Source organism: Octopus bimaculoides, chromosome 15 (genome assembly GCF_046866305.1).
Source record: "Octopus bimaculoides isolate indiv1 chromosome 15, ASM4686630v1, whole genome shotgun sequence".
NCBI classification, from domain to species: domain Eukaryota; kingdom Metazoa; phylum Mollusca; class Cephalopoda; order Octopoda; family Octopodidae; genus Octopus; species Octopus bimaculoides.
The window spans coordinates 36,882,519-36,907,081 of NC_142942.1; the positions used below are offsets into that span (position 1 = coordinate 36,882,519).

The 24,563-nt window shown below is 30.3% G+C and overlaps 1 protein-coding gene across 4 annotated transcripts in view; it reads left to right on the forward strand.

Moving 5' to 3' along the window:
• LOC106879588 (uncharacterized) overlaps positions 1-24,563 on the forward strand; it is a 90,169-nt gene that overhangs the window by 51,838 nt on the left and 13,768 nt on the right. For 2 of the 4 annotated variants that reach the window (XM_052973268.2, XM_052973267.2), the window contains exons 2-3: positions 19,764-19,885; positions 23,587-23,660. In XM_052973268.2, coding sequence (XP_052829228.1) covers positions 19,783-19,885; positions 23,587-23,660 — 177 coding nt within the window. In that variant the 5' untranslated portion in view covers positions 19,764-19,782. Of the gene's footprint in view, positions 1-19,763; positions 19,886-23,586; positions 23,661-23,804; positions 23,906-24,563 lie in introns of all 4 variants that reach the window. The other 2 variants (XM_089363711.1, XM_089363710.1) reach the window with 2 other exon arrangements.

Here is a 24,563-nt window from a genome sequence, read left to right on the forward strand (position 1 = left end):
GTCATTATCCCAAAGGAAATAAGTTTGTTGTGCAATGGTGGAAAAATTCTTTCAATGGTGATTCTTAACCTCATCAATACGCATGTAGTAAACATGCATATATCCTGAATCACAATGTGGATTTCTGTCTGAGAGGCACAGTTGACATGCTTTTTGCTCTTCGGCAAGTTCAAGAAAAAGCATGTGAGTAAAAGACTAACTTGTACATGTATATCACAGGATAGAGGTTTTTCTATTCTGTATATAAAAAAGAGTTTGGCTACTTTTTCTAGCAAGTCATGCAACCACATACAGGCTCCGTTGTTGGTCTGTCTCAGTAATAAGTTTGTTGTTATTTAGCCTCAAATCAACCCTGATACAGCAAACCTATGTTGCTATAAAAACATCTCTGGTTATTAAAGAAGTTGTTGTTCACAAGCAGCAGCAGTAATTTTCTTCAGCTGGATACATGTCATTGATTGATTAAAATTACCCAAACATGACAATTTTAACATGAAATAACTTCTAAAATATAAAATTTTGTCAAAAAAGTTTTGAGTAAACCCTGTTCTATGTGACACATTCTACCAGTATCCGAAGTTTAGTGTTTAGTTAAACAAAATTAATTAAAAAATCTGGCCATCAAATTGAAAAGATCCGAAATGAGGGCAAACACGGGCGTATATTATAGTTCCTACATGCATTTCACCATTATATTTGTTGGGAATCCACATTGAATAATCAAGGAACACTTTATTTTGTTAAGTTACAAATAACTATGTCCAAAACTGGATGAATGGCAAGGCATTTTATAATGATTTTGAGATGGTAAAAGGAACAGAAAAAGCAATTAGAAGAGAAGCATCTATACAAGGTACAAGAGAAAGGGGGAGAGTGTGAGTGAGAGAGTGAGAGAAAGCAATTAGAGAACACTGATAGAAATAGGAGAAAAAAAGAAGTGAACAGGAAATTAGGTAGAGAGTGAAAAAAGAAACAAAGTGACATATAAAGAAAAAAGGAGAGAGAAAGAGAGTAATTTGTACAACTAAAGCAGAGATGAATAAAATATGTATATACTATATGAATTATATAAATAAGATATATAATATAGACGAAATAATGTAGTAACACGACCATTTACATGGAACAGATATAGACGAGTAAAATATAAGAACAAATATATTAAATGAATTGATTCAAATAAATAAACGAATGGATACATAAATGAATACTGTTAAGAGACAGAGACAATATTAATGGAGGAATAGTGGAACGTGTTGCCAGTGTTGTTACAGCAATTTCCTTCAATACAGAATATTAAAAGCTAGCAGGTCGGCTTAAATTATAATAATCTAGGACAGTTTATAACTACCATTCCCAGAAATTCAATCTTCCTGTAAAGCATTTCTTATATATATGTGTGTGTGTGTGTGTAAATGTGTGTGTGTGTGTATATATATATATATATATATATATATATATATATATATATATATATATATATTCGGGTGCCTACGCATAAGTACCATAGTCAACCTTGAATCTATATCTAAACCGTCTATATATATATATATATATATATATATATATATACATATAGGTGCAGGAGTGGCTGTCTGGTAAGTAGCTTGCTTACCAACCACATGGTTCCAGGTTCAGTCCCACTGTGTGGCACCTTGGGCAAGTGTCTTCTACTATAGCCTCGGGCCAAACAAAGCCTTGTCAGTAGATTTGGTAGACGGAAACTGAAAGAAGCCCGTCGTATATATGTATATATATATGTTTGTGTGTCTGGGTTTGTCCCCCCACCATCGCTTGACAACCGATGGTGGTGTGTTTACATCCCCGTAACTTAGTGGTTCGGCAAAAGAGACCAATAGAATAAGTACCAGGCTTCCAAAGATTTGCTCGACTAAAGGCGGTGCTCCAGCATGGCCGCAGTCAAATGACTGAAACAAGTAAAAGAGTAAACGAGTAAAGAGTATATACACACACAAGACCAGATTTAAGCCATGGTGGGGCTCAGGGCACTTCAAGTTCAATGGGCTCCTTATACACAAGAATTAAAATCTTAGAAAATTACCAAATTTAAACCTCAGAATCCATTCTATTTCAAATATTTGAATTTGATGAGTTGGCAAAGAATGTTTAAATAAATGACTGAAAATGTCACTTTATAGATACACTTTTCCAAAATTCAAATTTCATTTTTCACACATCCACTTGTGGTGTTTGATTTTTCCTTCATTGTGAAAAGTACAATGAAGGAAGGAAGAGTGGGGCAAGATCTTTATTCCTTCTAATGGGAGTTACATATGTTTCAGAATGTAGAATAAGATAAAATAACAGAAAATTACCTAAAAGTAAAAAAACATTTTTCTAGTTGCTGCTGTTCCAAAGGCATAATGTGTGTGTGTGAGAGAGAGAGAGAGAGAGCGAGAGAGAGAGAGAGAGAGAGAGAGAGAGAGCGAGAGAGAGCAAGAGGACGGTAGAGATACTAACATTTAAAAAACATGGATTTAAAAAACTCTTCTTTTAAGATTCCCTTCATTATTTTGCAATGCATGAAAAAAAAAAACTGAGGAAACCCCCATCAAAAACTGGCAAATTCAAACAACTATTTCCAAAAGTCTGCTTTACCAGTTTCCAGTAAGGGTTAATAGGGCACAATGAGTAATATTTACTGCATTTTTTTACTTTGGAGAAAATGTATTTTTTACAAATGTTCACTACCTCGCAAAAACTATAACAGTGAAACAAAGACCTTCTTTAAATGCAGTAAAACCTCTAACATATTCAGAACATTATTTCAGAAAATTGTCACTGTTCCTTTTGAACATACAAAAAAGCAAATTTAGGCTGGGCAGAATGAGTGAGACAAGATAAGGTAAATATGCCCTTCCAGTTCTCCAGAATTAAATTTGAAAAAAGAGTCATACACATAAACATCCACCCTTAGGCATCAGAAATACAACAAAATTTAAAATATCTTGGTCAAATGAAAGAGAATTATGGGAAAATAGCACATAATATTAAATTAATGAAACTCAACTAAATCTAAAAACTCAACATAAAATATCTTTTATAGCTTCTTCACCAAAAATTATTCAGGCTTTTCATTAGCTACCTCAATTACAATTGGATCAAATATGAAGAAAAATTTCTTGAAAATAGTACTTGTCACCTATGTTTCACACTCTCAGCTTCAACAACAACCATGTTAGCTATACTGACCAATTTTTACTCCCAACTACATAACCTATACTGACCAAATTTGGATCTTGTTCAAAACGGGGGCACCAGTTTTCATTAATGTTTTATGTAGTGTTTTTGGTACCGAAAGACTTTCAAACTTCGTATACTTATCTATTTTGTGTTATAGAACAGAAAAAAATTTTTGTATTCGGATTTATTTCATGTAAAAAATTGTCTTATTTCGATAATTTCAACCAATCACTGACAAGTATTCAGCTGTTTACAGTTACTCCTAAGCGGTGTAAAGCGTATTAAATCTCCATTACTTCTGACATTTTGCAGAGGCAACACACGTGCGTTCGTTTTCCCTAACCGACTTGCTCCTTCCCTCAAAAACCATGCCTTGTGCCTATAATAGAAAGGTTTATTAGCTACTGCCAATATGCTTCAGCCATTTTTTGACAAGGAAATAATAATTTTATCACCGCCGCGAATCGTTTGTTTACATAGTCAGCACTTAATTTTTATGGCTGAATGGACATCAGTCATTGGTTGAAATTACAGAAATACGACAACTTTAACATGAAATAACTTGCGATGTACGTTTTTTTGTTAAGAAGACTAAGAGAAAAAGATGTTTTATATGACACATTCTACCAGTGTCCCAAGTTTCAAAGTGTTTCGTTAAGAAAATACTGGTGCCCCCGTTTTGAACAAGATCCCCAAATTTTACTCCCAAAGATGATGCAATGGTACAAAATGAGAGAAAGTAACAAGAAATCAGAAATTCTTCATTTTGACTTAGTTACTACCAATTTTGTTCTACATCTATGTAGTTAGTAATTTCAAGTGTTTGACTGAATGACAGAAAATATATGACAAAATAAGAAAGAAAAAAGGTTTTATTTAATGAAACATTTGAATATATATACAATAATTCTAAAGCTGAAAAAGAATGCTTTTAGCTGTTGAGAGATGTAATTTTATAATTAAAACTCAATTCAAAAGTTTTCTTTACTTACCGTAAACACCCATGTAATTTGCACACCTGTGTAATTTACGCAGGTGATTTTCAGGGTAAAATTTGTTAAAAAAAGGCTTCTACTTCTGTAAAATTCACACCTAAAAGTTTTGAGAATTGCCAATATAGCTAGGGGAAAAAGGTTTTCAATTTAGTTGTATTTAGCATAATTTCACTTATGATAAGATTTTATTAAATTTTCATGAAATAAAAATAATTTCTGTTTAACAGGTATCACATTGAAAGCTATTAAATTACAAAATTTTTGTGTTGTTTATTTTAAACTTAATTTTACATTTCTTGCCCACAAGGGATTATGTCTGATCTTTAACATACTGCTATATGTCTTCTCACATCACGATCACAGGAAAAATTGTTGATAAGAATTACCAACAAAAACAAAGCTAATAAATACTCACAGGTGTTGCAAATTACATTTAATTACCAATGAACATCAGCTTGGATGACACTTTACTCAACCGACAGAGAAAGGTGACTGATCAAGCTGATTATGTAAACAGAATTTTTTTCCACCTATTCTTGTCGGAACCTTTGATATGTAGTATTGAAATTTTAATCCCTTTCACACTTATAAAACATCAAGCAAACTTTAAAATTTGTCATTATCATTATTGTCAGTATGGGCAGAACTTATGGATAATTTACTATGAAGGAGAAATTAAATATGTGCTCCGTTGCAATAGGTAGAAACTCCAAGCAATGTAAAATATGGCCTGGACTGTGATTACCAGTATGAACATAAGACTTCAAAAACTAGTTAACCATTTAGTGGTTTTAAGTAAATTTATACTGAAAAATTAAGCATTATACCATCCAGCATAAATAAAAGTCAATTTCATTATGTGTATATAAGCCATTAATTTTTCTGTAAAAACCTACTCTGACATTAAATGAGTCAACTTTATGAGGACCCACTTTACAAGATCCCGGGTTTACGAGTTTTATCTTATGATAAATATAAACAGGTTAAATAGGCATTTTGTATGTGTGGCAATGGCGCAACATGTGGCAACACTGGTTCTGATGAGAAAAAGTGAGAGAGAAAGAGGGAAAGCGCTGTGCATTAAGTCTAAAATATTCTGCATAAAGTATATAAAGTGTATATATTAAGTGCATGAAGTAATCATTATATTCAAATTTTCTTTGATACAGACACAACACAGGTTATGCTTTCAGGTTTTTCGGATAAAGCTTTCAGAAATAACCCAATAAGTTTACCATTGATTTCATGAAATATTCACAAGTCTTGCCAGTTCAGATTAATCTGTCAAATGTAAAGCTTATACATTCACATTGTTTTGAATTAATTATGCATTATCTCATAGCTTTGGGATTTTGGTGGTGTGATTGCTTATTTTTAGAATTACATTGTAGGGTAGGTGTGAGAGGCCAGATCTGGCCAGTTTTAACATAAAACAGGTAGGAAATTTTGAGGTGGATATGGCAGGTCTAAATGATAAAGGGCTAACATGACCTCTCCCTTTCAACAACTCTACTATCTCTTATTTTCAACACACAGCATCAAATATCTGCTTAGTTTTCCCTCCTTAGAGCTGCAAGTATTTGGAATTGATTCCCTACTAACATTTTTCATTCAGCTGTTGACCAGCAACAAATTCAACCTAAACACCAACCCATCTAACCAGTCTGAGGAAAGCCTACTAATGCCATGAACTCTGCTACGTTTCCTGCCTTTCTAAATTATATACTTTTTTAAAAATCTGAATACACTTTAACATTTTAATGTCCTATATCACCTAAATAATCATATAATTATAGCAATAACATAAATGATAATTAAATTTTTATTGTTTCAAAATTACTGTTAAAGTTTGATCAAGCAGTTCTAAACAAATACTGGGAAATAAAATAAAAAGAGAAAATGAAAACAACTTCAAAACAATTGAAGTCTCTATATTGATTAAAGCTGTCTACCACATGCATTGCAGGCATGTGAAATTTCTCCTAGATATCATCAAACGCTTGTTATACAAAGCTGGCTCCCAGTGCATTCTCCCTCCTCAAAATCAATAATAACAAGGCTATATTATACTACTGTAAATAAGTAATGATGAACTTGCAGTTTAATCAATTTGGCATATCTAACATTGTATCTTCTAATTTTAATACACACACACACACACACACACACATATATATATATATATATATAAGCATCAGACTTTTACAGATATCTATATGTCTCAGTCATTGAACAGTGGCCATACTGGGGCACTGTCTTGAAGGGTTTAGTTGAAAATTTAATATCAGTACTTATTTATATATACATATACACACATGCATATGCACACACAGATATGCACTTATATCATACTATAACGGGCATAATGTCCGCCCGTCCGTCTGTCTACTCACATCACGGCCAAACGGTTGGGCCGATCGGCATGAAACTTTGTACAGGTGTTCAGGGTGTCTTTAGGGTGGTTTATATATAGGTTTAGTCCCTCACTCCACCCCCTATTTTCAGAAAAATTCCATCAGTTGAGGTAACTTTGGCACCCAGAAATAACTTTGGCAGAAGGAATAGGGTGACCTATACCCTCCAAAAGGGACATGCTTGACTGCCTCCTTCTGCCCCTGTCCCACCACCACCCCTACCCAAGTAATACCATCAATTGAGGCAAATTTGACACCCGGAGGTAAGTTTTGTAAGAGGAATAGAGAGGCCTACCTTCTCCCGCAGAGATCAGTCCGACTTCTTCTACCTCCCCTTGCCCCAATCCCGCCCCACCTAACCCAACCCCGTCTTCCTCTATTGAGTAATATTGTCGAATGAAGTAAGTTTGGCAACTTGGGCCTCCTACACTGAGTGTGAGAGTCAGATCTCTCCTTTCGAACACATGAACAGTTTCGAAACATTGTTTACAAAATAATAGCTGATCGTTTGCGAAGGAGCATGTCTAAAGTCAATACTCAGGATTTTTGCTCTCTCTCTCTTTTACTTGTTTCAGTCATTTGACTGCGGCCATGCTGGAGCACCGCCTTCAGTCGAACAAATCGACCCCAGGACTTATTCTTTGTAAGCCTAGTACTTACTCTATCGGTCTCTTTTGCCGAACCGCTAAGTTACGGGGACGTAAACACACCAGCATCGGTTGTCAAGCGATGGTGGGGAGACAAACACAGACACACAAACACACATACATATATACGACGGGCTTCTTTCAGTTTCCATCTTCCAAATCCACTCACAAGGCTTTGGTCGGCCCGAGGCTATAGTAGAAGACACTTGCTTCTTGAACAAGAAAGAGATACAGAAGCACGGAGTGCAAAGCGCCAGAATATAGAAGTGAAAGACTCTGAGCGACAAAGAAATGCGTCAGCATGTCGACCATGTAGGCTAAATCCGGCTGTCAGAGATGCAGAACAAGAGAACAATACCGCAGCACGTCGATCAAGGAGAAGTTCTCCTACAGTTAGAGCTACCGAACAAACCTATAACACTCGAGTACGACTGCAAGCTAGGCAAGCGTAATTGCAAGTCGAAGATGACGAGTTACAAAATATTTCCCTCACGGATAGTGAAATCAATTATAATTAAATTGCAGTGCAAGATGATTTTGACGAAAATAAGATCCCAGTATCACACCGGTCTCACAGCTGTGACAGTTTTGGAGGTTATGTATGCCTGCATTGCAAAGCGAAACACTGGCCTGCTGAACCAATTTCTCTATGCTGGGAAAAAGGGAAAGTTAAAGTTGAGCCTATTCCGAATTTATTAGACGATATTTTGAAATTATGGGGCGATAGCAGATTTATAACAAAAATTCTATCATACAACAACGTGCTTGCATTTGCTTCAATTGGATGCAAAATTGATACTTCGTTAAGTGAATTTAATCCAACATACAAAATACAAGGTAAAATTCATCATACAATTGGAAATTTACTGCCAGACGATGGTCAATCGCCAACTTTTGCTCAGCTTTACTTCTACGATACAGATTATGAGACCAGAAATCGTATGGAGCACATGGATCAGTTAGATCCAGATATAGCAACTGATCTACAAAACTATATTCGTCAAGTTAATCCTTACGTTCCATCTTTTCAAGCAGCTATAGATTTGTCAAAAACTGAAAATCTTTCAATCATTTTACATCACGATAAAAAATCAAAACCATCCAATGAACACTGTAGACAATATAACCTACCTATGAATTCCAAAGTTGCTGCGTTGGTTCCTGGTGATATTAAAGATCCTTTGGACTCATCATCCACTGTCAGAATGCACCGTACAAACGCATTAACTCACTTCTTATGATCCGCTACACTATGTCCTGTTTTTCCAGAAGGAACTGATGGCTGGCAGCTGAATTTGAAGAAAACAAATGGACAGACATTGACGGCAATGGCTTGCTAGTATATATATAAACACGCGCGCGCGATCATACATACATACAAACATATATACATATATATATATATATATGTACATGCAAACATACATACATATATATATATATATATGTATATGCAAACATACATACATATATATATATATATGTATATGCAAACATACATACATATATATATATATATGTACATGCAAACATACATACATATATATATATATATGTACATGCAAACATACATACATATATATATATATATATATATATATATGTACATGCAAACATACATACATATATATATATATATGTACATGCAAACATACATACATATATATATATATATGTACATGCAAACATACATACATATATATATATATATATATGTACATGCAAACATACATACATATATATATATATATATATATATGTACATGCAAACATACATACATATATATATATATATATATATATGTACATGCAAACATACATACAAATATATATATATATATGTACATGCAAACATACATACATATATATATATATATATGTACATGCAAACATACATACATATATATATATATATGTACATGCAAACATACATACATATATATATATATATATATATATATGTACATGCAAACATACATACATATATATATATATATATATATATGTACATGCAAACATACATACATATATATATATATATGTACATGCAAACATACATACATATATATATATATATATATGTACATGCAAACATACATACATATATATATATATATGTACATGCAAACATACATACATATATATATATATATGTACATGCAAACATACATACATATATATATATATGTGTACATGCAAACATACATACATATATATATATATGTACATGCAAACATACATACATATATATATATATATATATATATGTACATGCAAACATACATACATATATATATATATATGTACATTCAAACATACATACATATATATATATATATGTACATGCAAACATACATACATATATATATATATATGTACATGCAAACATACATACATATATATATATATATATATGTACATGCAAACATACATACATATATATATATATATGTACATGCAAACATACATACATATATATATATATATGTACATGCAAACATACATACATATATATATATATATGTACATGCAAACATATATACATATATATATATATATATATATATGTACATGCAAACATACATACATATATATATATATATGTACATGCATACATACATATATATATATATATGTACATGCAAACATACATATATATATATATATATATATATATGTACATGCAAACATACATATATATATATATATATATGTACATGCAAACATACATACATATATATATATATATGTACATGCAAACATACATACATATATATATATATATGTACATGCAAACATACATACATATATATATATATGTACATGCAAACATACATACATATATATATATATATATATATGTACATGCAAACATACATACATATATATATATATATATATATATATATATGTACATGCAAACATACATACATATATATATATATATGTACATGCAAACATACATACATATATATATATATATGTACATGCAAACATACATACATATATATATATATATGTACATGCAAACATACATACATATATATATATGTACATGCAAACATACATACATATATATATATGTACATGCAAACATACATACATATATATATATATGTACATGCAAACATACATACATATATATATATATATGTACATGCAAACATACATACATATATATATATATGTACATGCAAACATACATACATATATATATATATGTACATGCAAACATACATACATATATATATATATGTACATGCAAACATACATACATATATATATATATATATGTACATGCAAACATACATACATATATATATATATATATATGTACATGCAAACATACATACATATATATATATATATATGTACATGCAAACATACATACATATATATATATATATGTACATGCAAACATACATACATATATATATATATATATATATATATATATATATATATATATATATATATATGTACATGCAAACATACATACATATATATATATATATATATGTACATGCAAACATACATACAAATATATATATATATATGTACATGCAAACATACATACATATATATATATATATATATGTACATGCAAACATACATACATATATATATATATGTACATGCAAACATACATACATATATATATATATATATGTACATGCAAACATACATACATATATATATATATATATATGTACATGCAAACATACATACATATATATATATATATATGTACATGCAAACATACATACATATATATATATATATGTACATGCAAACATACATACATATATATATATATATGTACATGCAAACATACATACATATATATATATACATGTACATGCAAACATACATACATATATATATATATATGTACATGCAAACATACATACATATATATATATATATATATATATATGTACATGCAAACATACATACATATATATATATATATGTACATGCAAACATACATACATATATATATATATATATGTACATGCAAACATACATACATATATATATATATATATGTACATGCAAACATACATACATATATATATATATATATGTGTACATGCAAACATACATACATATATATATATATATGTACATGCAAACATACATACATATATATATATATATGTACATGCAAACATACATACATATATATATATATATGTACATGCAAACATACATACATATATATATATATATATGTACATGCAAACATACATACATATATATATATATATATGTACATGCAAACATACATATATATATATATATGTACATGCAAACATACATATATATATATATATATATGTCCATGCAAACATACATACATATATATATATATATATATGTACATGCAAACATACATACATATATATATATATATATGTACATGCAAACATACATACATATATATATATATATGTACATGCAAACATACATATATATATATATATGTACATGCAAACATACATACATATATATATATATATATATGTACATGCAAACATACATACATATATATATATATATATATATATGTACATGCAGACATACATACATATATATATATATATGTACATGCAAACATACATACATATATATATATATATGTACATGCAAACATACATACATATATATATATATATATATGTACATGCAAACATACATACATATATATATATATATGTACATGCAAACATACATACATATATATATATATATATGTACATGCAAACATACATACATATATATATATGTACATGCAAACATACATACATATATATATATATATGTACATGCAAACATACATACATATATATATGTATATGTACATGCAAACATACATACATATATATATATATGTACATGCAAACATACATACATATATATATATATATGTACATGCAAACATACATACATATATATATATATATGTACATGCAAACATACATACATATATATATATATATGTACATGCAAACATACATACATATATATATATATATGTACATGCAAACATACATACATATATATATATATATGTACATGCAAACATACATACATATATATATATATATGTACATGCAAACATACATACATATATATATATATATGTACATGCAAACATACATACATATATATATATATATATATGTACATGCAAACATACATACATATATATATATATATGTACATGCAAACATACATACATATATATATATATATGTACATGCAAACATACATACATATATATATATATGTACATGCAAACATACATACATATATATATATATATGTACATGCAAACATACATACATATATATATATATGTACATGCAAACATACATACATATATATATATATGTACATGCAAACATACATACATATATATATATATATGTACATGCAAACATACATACATATATATATATATATATATATATGTACATGCAAACATACATATATATATATATATGTACATGCAAACATACATACATACATATATATATATATATATATATATACATGCAAACATACATACATATATATATATATATATGTACATGCAAACATACATACATATATATATATGTACATGCAAACATACATATATATATATATGTACATGCAAACATACATACATATATATATATATATGTACATGCAAACATACATACATATATATATATGTACATGCAAACATACATACATATATATATATATGTACATGCAAACATACATACATATATATATATATGTACATGCAAACATACATACATATATATATATATATATATGTACATGCAAACATACATACATATATATATATATATATGTACATGCAAACATACATACATATATATATATATATATGTACATGCAAACATACATACATATATATATATATATATATATGTACATGCAAACATACATACAAATATATATATATATATATGTACATGCAAACATACATACATATATATATATATATATGTACATGCAAACATACATACATATATATATATATGTACATGCAAACATACATACATATATATATATATGTACATGCAAACATACATACATATATATATATATATATATGTACATGCAAACATACATACATATATATATACATATGTACATGCAAACATACATACATATATATATATATATGTACATGCAAACATACATACATATATATATATATATGTACATGCAAACATACATACATATATATATATATATGTACATGCAAACATACATACATATATATATATATATATGTACATGCAAACATACATATATATATATATATATATGTACATGCAAACATACATACATATATATATACATATGTACATGCAAACATACATACATATATATATATGTACATGCAAACATACATACATATATATATATATGTACATGCAAACATACATACATATATATATATATATATATGTACATGCAAACATACATACATATATATATATATATATGTACATGCAAACATACATACATATATATATATATATGTACATGCAAACATACATACATATATATATATATATGTACATGCAAACATACATACATATATATATATATATGTACATGCAAACATACATACATATATATATATATATATGTACATGCAAACATACATACATATATATATATATATGTACATGCAAACATACATACATATATATATATATATGTACATGCAAACATACATACATATATATATATATATGTACATGCAAACATACATACATATATATATATATATGTACATGCAAACATACATACATATATATATATATGTACATGCAAACATACATACACATATATATATATGTACATGCAAACATACATACATATATATATATATGTACATGCAAACATACATACATATATATATATATATGTACATGCAAACATACATACATACATATATATATATATATATATATATATATATATATATATATATATATATATATTCTCTTATACACCAGATGTGCCATCAAAACTCTTGATTGGACTATATCAGGTGCAGGAGAAGCGCCATGCAAGGAACGTGAAGAGAGCAAAGCATAAAGACAGAAAATCACGGTGGTGCTCCAGCATGACCACAGCCACTTGGCTGAAACCCATAAATAAATATATATATATATATACATAGTTGAAAAATATCGTTATAGGTATAAATATACCATAAATATTTATAGAAAAATGGAAGAGAAAAAGATGTTGAATCAAAATTAGACTTATTACAAAATAGGATTCAAAACATACGCACGTTTCAAAGGACAATACAAATATGTAAGAAAAAATTATAATCATAGAAATTATAATTAAATTTATGCATTGTCATTTTCATCAGTGTGAGGAATTTTTGTAAAGACATAAAAAAAAGCATTAATAGAATAGAGTAAATTAAAATAAGATACCATAAGGGAGAATACAAATGGGGTAATAGGGAAACAAATCGGATATTTACAAGCAAGTTGTAAAAGGGAAAAAATGACAGTAATAATAAGTTAGAGGGACGATAGAGAAAAAAGACAGACATATCAATGTGTATGCACGTCTATATGTGCAGTAAACTGTAACATAAAAATAAGAATAAAAACCTCATGGATATGTTTTTAAAAAATGGTAACAGGTCGAGACAAAGAATAATAAACAGGGCCACGTTTGTACAGTAGAATATAACGTAACAGGTGGACTAGTAGAAAAAAACCATAGAGGGTTATACATATACATATTAATATTGAAAAAGGAAAAAATATATATATATTTTACACGAGGCTAAAAAATTGATAGGCAAGACTATGTTTGAAAAAGGTTACAATATTTAAGTAAAAATGTACATACATGCAGAGAAAAAAAAACAAAGAGAACTTAACAAGGAAAAAACATCGATCATAGACATGACCGGCCGATGTATTCAAGATAGTTACCTTACTCAAAAACTAGCCCAGGGTAGGGGAAACAATCAGAAAAAAAACGAAGGAAAAGCGAATATATGAAGGAGAAAATCATTATAAAATTGCAAGTGATAGAAAAAAACGTATACACTTAACACATAAGAATATACAGTCATACACTTATACATACATGCACACATACACAACACATATATATATATATACACACACACAAAAACGTACATACACTCACACAGGGGTGCAAATGTGAGGGAAGATACAACAAGTAAAATTAAGAAGTGCTTATTCACAGAAGACGCATGTAAATATAAATAAATATATAAACATATACACACGTACATACACACATATACAACTATATATATACACACACACATGCATACATATATATATATATACACACACACACATATACACACATATATATAAATATACACACACACATATACACACATATATATAAATATACACACATATATATAAATATACACACACACATATACACACATATATATAAATATACACACACACATATACACACATATATATAAATATATATATATGTTTTTTTTTCCTTTTGGAAAATGTTTTTTTGCACAATGTCTTGAAAGTGCTCAGGTTGAACCTAGATGCTAGACTTTGTATAACTTGGTTTAAGAAGAGACAATATTTAGATAATCATCCTATAGTTATGATTTACATCAATATAATAAATACATATAACACAATAAATGCACCAAGGCAGGGAACATGTCAATATATTATTTAGAATAGAAATTAGAAATACATGAGGTAAAAATATAAGCGAAAGGAGTAAATAAATAAAGAGTGATACATGGATTAAAAATCATATTAAATTTAAGATGAAAAATGTTGAATTAAGAATTGAAAGTTGTAAGATACATCGACAGCAGTGAGAAATATCTTAGTGATCGATTTGAAAGTCAGAGAAATAATAAGGATAAAGTTGTTTTAAGAGTTCTAAATAAATGTTTATACAGGGTTATAGCACCATATAAGATGTATTTCGATGGCCGTTTTTGGAGTCCATTAGTCTACAAGCTATGAATCCTTTAGTTTCACACTGTCAATGTCCACTTCATCAGGAAATAAGGAAATAGATAGCACGGTTCAATGAAATATAAGAAAAAGGAAAATTTAAATTTACATTATGTTTTTCGTTGGCTATTACATTTAAGCACATTAAAAATTTAACAGTACTAAACACAGTCCACTAGTTAACCAGTGCCTTAGGAAGAATGTGATTTATAGGAGCACTGTTGTTTCTGATAATACTTACCACTACATGCGAGCAACATCTCAGTTTAAATATTCATACGAAAGTCACATCCACTCCTTTTAAGAACTTTTAATAAGCATAAGTCTACATCTTTGACAGAGCTGATATGGGAAAGTGCCATACGAAATTTCCTGGTCTGTGGTGAGAATTGTGCTCCCCTACATGGGAGGTGGATACAACCTATGCTTAGTCGAAGCACTAAAAATATACCATAAAGCTAACATTATAAACAAATCTAATGAAGTTCTGATACTGTGCCCAATTAAATACTACAAAACCTTCGCTAAATCTCCATAAGTTCTTCTTCTTTTCTTTTTCCACGTCTTCTCCTCCTTTCTCCTCCTCCTCCTCCTTCTCCTCCTTTAACCATGCTTTTATCTCCTTTGGTATTGAGACTATATTTGCCTCGGCCATCTTTTTACATGTATTTACATTTTCATCTTTATTTACTTCTTGTTTCATCCCAATATAAGCAAAACACAAAGTCTGGCAGACACAATATGTAAAAACCTGCACCTTTGATGCAGATCTGAAGAAATGCCACACTAATGTTTAAAACTGCAAATATTGTGTAAATTTTCACTTGGAACTTTTGCATGAACCTACATTGAAAGCTGAGTTGGTACAGAAACAATTGTAACAGGTCATTAATGAATGATTAAATTCTTTGTCTTCTTATTTGGATTATATTTCACTCTTCGCAAAACTTACATAACAGTTTTATGGCAGGCGGGCAGGCAGGCGGGCAGGCAGGCAGGCAGGCAGGCAGGCAGGTAGGCAAACTGAAGGTGATAAAGAAAGTGATTTGTTGTGATAGTTTTCATCTTCTCTAAGATATTGGAAGTGAAGCAATAAATGATAAGCTGGAAGGATCATAAAAGTTAACTGTGTTGGGAACACTGTGAGATGTTTGTTTATATGGATCCTTATATAGAGAGAAAATCTTTACTCATCTGTCACCCTTCATACACCTCACTTGTCCTTACCAACAGACAGACTGCTTTCTCTTGTACACTACTGCTGGTTCCTCTTATACCCAGGTTTTCTTTCAGCTCGTATGTTCTCATATATATATATATATATATATATATATATATATATATATATATATATATATATATATATATATATATATATATATATATATATATATAAATATATATATATATATATATATATATATATAAATATATATATATATATATATATGTATAAATATATATATATATATATATATATATATAAATATATATATATATATAAATATATATATATATATATATATATATATATATATATATAAATATATATATATATATATATATATATATATATATATATATATATATATATATATATATATAAATATATATATATATATATATATATATATATATATATATATATATATATATATATATATATATATATATATATATATATATATACTGTAAAGTATAAAGTTAGAAATGAGGTGATCCTCTTTCACAAGAACACTTCATTTCATTCCACCCCATACACATCCTCCACCTTCAATACTTAAGTTATGATAATGTTAATGTATGGTAATAAATGCAATAATATTCATTTCCACTCACATCAAAAGTTCTGTGTATTTGGTGATAGCAAAAATGAGGTTGTGTCATTCTCAAATATAATCAAATTACTCTCGACTGAAATAAAAGCATTTTGTGATCTTTGCTTTTTCCAAAATGTTTCTCTTGTAAAAGTGAAATAGCATAGTATGTATGGTATTGTATTATTAAAGTTCTACACTTCTCTCTATGAGCTTCGATTCACCAAGTTGTTGGGAATAGATATCTGATACTCTGAGAATGTTATCTAATATAGAGTTATCCCATCAGTGATTAGAGTTATTCTTATCAAATTGACATCATGAAACATCTTCTGCTTGACACTTATTCAATGTGGCATATTTCCATGACTTATTAACCCTTTCATTACTGTATTTATTTTAAGATGTTTCTTTCAATTATTTTAAATACAACAAAGAATTTAATAAAATAACTTAGTTATCATTCAGCTAATGTTAGGAATATAAATTGTGACTAAGGTTTGATGGAAGATTTTTATTCAAAGCTCATGTACTCAGAGCCAGTGCCGGTTTCAGTTGGGGTTGGTAACGAAAGGGCTAAAGCTTTAATTTTAAGAATGACTGTTTGACTATAGAGAAGTTATACTATCAAATTAATCATATTTGATGAAAACTTACATTATTTCTTGTGAATCTTAATATTTGAAATATGCAGTGTTCATTCTTAAAACCTTCATATCAGCCACTATTTCATCTGTTCTTTGAAAGAGCCTTTACTTAAGATGTAATTTTGCAGCTTTCATTTTCAATCATGTTGTAATCAAATGAATAAATCACATCATTGCTATTTAATTTTCAGCCAGTTATTCTGAAATATGAAATATCATGTCTTGGTTAATGTCAGCTCAATGCAATCCTCGTGAGATACAGCAAACTAATACTACAAGTCTTAGAGGCTTATTCTCTTTTTTTGCAACTCCATGGCTGAAGAATCAGCAATAGTCAACCACCATGGCAAAGACAAGACTGATAATTATAGATTGATGTGGTATGTGCAATACCTAAAGAAGAATATACTGGTTTCTTCTTTGAAATCAGCTCAATATGCAAACAAAGATTTTATTAATCACACCTTAGTCTTCATGTGAATTGTAACCATTCATGGTACCTATTTATATTGACTATGGATACAGTGCAGCTCTTGTTTCTAAAATGTGAAATTATGATCCTTTGATTAATACTCTAATTAAGCTCTATTAAATTCAGCACAAAACAAAATGTTGCAATATATTTTACATTATTTTAATATATCTGAAGCAATTAACCATTCTGTTACCATATTTCTTTTGAAATACTATTTTTGTTTCAATTACTTTTGGAAATAAATGATGAAATAACTTCATTAATTTTAACCTAGTATTTGAAACATGAAATTTTATTGGAAGGTTTTAGATTACTTTAAAATGTTTTATATCATAGAACCAGGGGTGGCGCAAGTGAGTTGATCTGTAATTAATCTTTACATTAGTTTCATTTCATTATTAAACTGTTATGTTAAACTTTGATCTGCTGACATATTTGATGACTTATCATTAAGTTGGTAAAAAAATAATATCTGAACTGACAAGTGAAATGTTTGTATCTGGTTTGATATTTGTAGCCTAAAGAGATACAGTGCAATGAGGATTTTAAAATGTTGGCATTCCAAATATGGCTTGTGTTTACAGAGACATCGTGTTGCAGTTATAATACTTATTATTCTTCTAGTAACATTGTGGCTAGGTAAGTTGTCCTTATCTTCATCTGTTTGTTTTGATTATCATCTTCATCATCATTATATTCATCATCATTTCGCATTCACTTTCTCCAGCATAGCTTCGATTGGCCATCATGGTCCAAGTTATTTCTTATTTTGACTACAACTATTAATACCCACCCACTTTACAGAATATTCTGGATACATTTCACTGCAGTGCCCACACTAGAAAAGTTACCTTGTGTTGTCTCTGTTTGCTTGCAAGGCATGTGATTTAGTGGTTAGGGGTATCTGGCTCATGATCGTAAGGTCATGAGTTCAATTTCAGGTAGCACGATGTGTCTTGGATCAAGACACTTTATTTCACAATGTTACAGTCTATTCAGCTGTAATTCAAAGGGGCCAGCATTATCACATTCTATGTCATGCTGAATCTCCCTGAGAACTATGTTAAGGGTATGCATGTTTGTAGAGTGTTCAGCCACTTGCATGTTGATTTCACAAGCAGGCTTTTTTGTTGATCAAACCATCGGGGGACACTCACCGTTGTAACTGACAGAGTGTCAGTTGTCTCTGTTCATCATGACTACATGAGTGAGAAGGTGAATAGAAGAGGGAGAGTGTGTATGAGGAGAATGTTAGCAACATAGTCGTAGTAGTAAAAGGAGTGATAGAGGAGGGCTACATTTGAAAGAGAAGAGATTGGGTGGTGCAAGAAGTACTGTTGGTAGAGGGGGAGGTGAAATAGGGGATGAAAGGAAGGATAGTGATTATATGTCAACAAAAGTAGAGTGGTTTACTTCACTAACTGCAGCTACTTTCCACATTTCACATCAGTGATTATCCTTGAAGATATTAAATACAGCATCTTGCCTAATAGACATTCTGTGCAAGGCAGAGAGAATGTAAGTATTGATTTCAAATTTTAGCACAAGGCCAGCAATTTCAGAGGAGGGGCTAAGTTGATTACCTCAACCCTAGTGATCAACTGGTACAAATTTATACAAAAAGATGAAATGAAAAGTTGGCCTCAACAGAATTTGAACTCAGAGTGTAAAGATGGATAAAACACTAAGCATTTTGCTTACAACTCTTCCAGTTTGCCACTTTTAGGAAGAGTGTAAATATTATTATTACATGTTGTTGAACCACACTACACCCATAACTTCTAGTTTGCATTGACCTTTTTATCAATCTTTCTATTATTATCGAGTTGTATAGGTCTGTGAGCTATCAAAAATCATTACTACACTGAACCAAATACTTTGTAGCATTTCTTCCGGCTTTACATTCTGAGTTCAAATGCTGCCAAGGTCAACATTGCCTTTCGTCCTTTCAGGGCTGATAAAATAAGTACCAATTGAGTAGCAGGGTCAATGTAATCAACTAACCTCCTCCCTACAATATTCAGGTCTTGTGTCTATAACAGAAAGGATTATCATCTAGTTGTGGCAGGAATGTTGCTAAGCCCCTGCAACCCCTGCAGTTACAGGGGGGCCTCCGCAGTTGAGAGGCCCCATATTGAGATCAAAGTACGTAGATGAGTCATCTATTTACTTTGGTTAAGATGTTGAACATGAATTAAACTATCTATGTTAACTGAAAATTTCAAGAAATAAAATGGTAATACATCGTACCTCCAAAAGTTCTTGTAAAAATATTACGTTGTACCATGAACATGTACCAGACTTTGTGGATTACTCTTTACTTCTTTCAGTCATTTGACTGTGGCCATGCTGCAGCACCGCCTTTAGTCGAACAAATCGACCCCAGGACTTATTCTTTGTAAGCCTAGTACTTATTCTATCGGTCTTTTTTCCTGAACCGCTAAGTTACGGGGACGTAAACACACCAGCATCAGTTGTCAAGCAATGGTGGGAGGACAAACACAGACACACAAACACACATACATATATATATATATACATATATACGACAGGCTTCTTTCAGTTTCTGTCTACCAAATCCACTCACAAGGCTTTGGTTGGCCCGAGGCTATAGTAGAAGACACTTGCCCAAGGTGCCATGCAGTGGGACTGAACACGGAACCATGTGGTTGGTAAGCAAGCTACTTACCACACAGCCACTCCTGCGCCTTGATATCTATCAAACATGACCTTAGTTCTCAACTTCATTATTCTGAACTGATCAATGATTTTGTGAAGAGAAAAGTGTGCCGTATTTGTTTTTGACAGTTGCCTGGATTATAAAAGTGCTCCTTTATTCATATCAGGAAGTTTTCATCATCATCATCATCATCGTTTAACGTCCACTTTCCATGCTAGCATGGGTTGGACGATTTGACTGAGGACTGGTGCAACCGGATGGCTACACCAGGCTCCAATCTAATTTGGCAGAGTTTCTACAGCTGGATGCCCTTCCTAACGCCAACCACTCAGAGAGTGTAGAAGTTTTACTTATTGAAATTTGTAATAGACCTAAATAAATTCAACTTGTACTTTTAAAGATGTTCTGTAGGACAACATGAAGTATTGAACTTCAAATGGAGTAAAGTAAAACATAACTATGAATAAAATGTGCATAGATTATGAATTTTGATTGAAGGGATGGGGCCTCTAAATGTCAGACAACAGTATAATTATATAATTATATATGTATTGTACTAAAATAGCCTAATTTCACTTTTAGCATTGAAACATTGTGAACTGAAGCATATCCAAAAACTCATTACAAAGACTTGAAATAGATCTGAACTCAAACACTGTACCATATCATCCAATCAACTTTAGCTTGAAGGGTCATGTTTTTATATTATGTAATTTATGTATTTTAGTATGTTGGTAATACACATATAGTATAATTGTATAATTATATATATGTATTGTATTGTTGTGTCTGGACATGTCTTGCCTTTATGGTACCTATATCATCATCATTTAATGTCTGTACTTCATGTTGAAGCCAATCACATAGAAGACTACACCAGGCCACTGTGTCTGTTTTGGTATCATTTTTACAGCTGGATGCCTTTCCTAACACGAACCACCCTGTGGACTGAGTGTTTTTTATGTGGCACCAGGACAGGCAATATCAGTTTTAGCATGGTCTTTACAGCTAGATGGCCTTCCAAATGTTAACCATACACACACACACACACACACACACACACACACTCACACACACACACACACACACACACACACATGTATATATATATATATATATATATATATATATATATATCGTTAGTAAATCATAAATCCGAAAGAGAAGCACACTGTAAGTAGAGTAATTAGATAATGATAGTTGTGGCTGGTCTATGGTGCTACTCAGAATTTCATGTCCAATTATATATATATATATATATATATATATATATTCTATATTTGAGAGGTGAGGAATTATGTACATTACTTACATCTGACAGATGTTTGTCCTCGTCTTCTTTGTTGTTAACACAACATTTCAGCTGATGTCCTGGGGGAATTTCGAACCTTATTATTGTTGTTGTTGTTGTTGTTGTTATTATCATTATTATTATTATTATTACTATTATTATTATTATTATCATTATGTGAACTTGGCTTTTTAAAGTAAGTTAAATATCGTTTGTTGTGGAAAATGATAAGTATTGTTAATCCTTCCCCTGGAGATGAGACTCTCTACTGACTCAAGTCAGATATCGCTATTGTATTGCAGCATTTGAACTGTCTACTGTAATATAATTTCACACTAATTATTAATTATTTCTTATTCTTTTTGTTAGCTTATGTCAAGGCTTCCTGTTTTAAAACTGAATTGGACCCAAAATACTTACATATGCTACCAAGTGAAGATGTGGTCAGTAATCCTATTGTTTATTTTGTGGAGAAACAATGAAACTTGTCAGAAAGGAGGAATGTTTTTTCATTAAATATACTCTTCCTTTACAAATAATAGAAGGTTGAACGTGAATATATCTGTGCTTGTTTGTGTCTTTTCTAGATGACCTGCAGTAACTGGAGATTGGTGGCAATGTAAATGTACACTATTATTTGGATCTAGGGATTGCGTTGCATGAACATCAAGTATCTCAGAAATAAATGGTAATTGTCATTGAGAAATACCTGTGGCTCACAAAGTTAATGTTTAGCTTTTGCCTTTGATATCAAGAGATAAACTTATTTGCTAGATAAGACACTATCTATCATGACTAATACTCTGTAATAGGCACCAGATGACCTGACTCCTCTTTTTCTTCACATCTAGGTGAAGTGTGACACATGTATCCAGCTCAACTGATGGCCTTTTGAATACATAAACTAGTATGTTAACTTTTCAGTTATTTTATAGACACAAAATAGCCGAGAAGCTAACATTAGTTTACCTGTTGAATAAGTCATTGGACATTAAGGGATGCATGCTTAAAATATTGTTGTTGGCACTCTGTCGCTTACAACGTCGAGGGTTCCAGTTGATCCGATCAACAGAACAGCCTGCTTGTGAAATTAACATGCAAGTGGCTGAGCACTCCACAGAGACGTGTACCCTTAACGTAGTTCTCGAGGATATTCAGCGTGGTACAGTGTGACAAGGCTGACCCTTTGAATTACAGGCACAACAGAAACAGGAAGTAAGAGTGAGAGAAAGTTGTGGTGGAAGAGTACAGCAGGGTTCACCACCATCCCCTGCCGGAGCCTCGTGGAGCTTTTAGGTGTTTTCGCTCAATAAACACTCACGGCATCCAGTCTGGGAATCAAAACC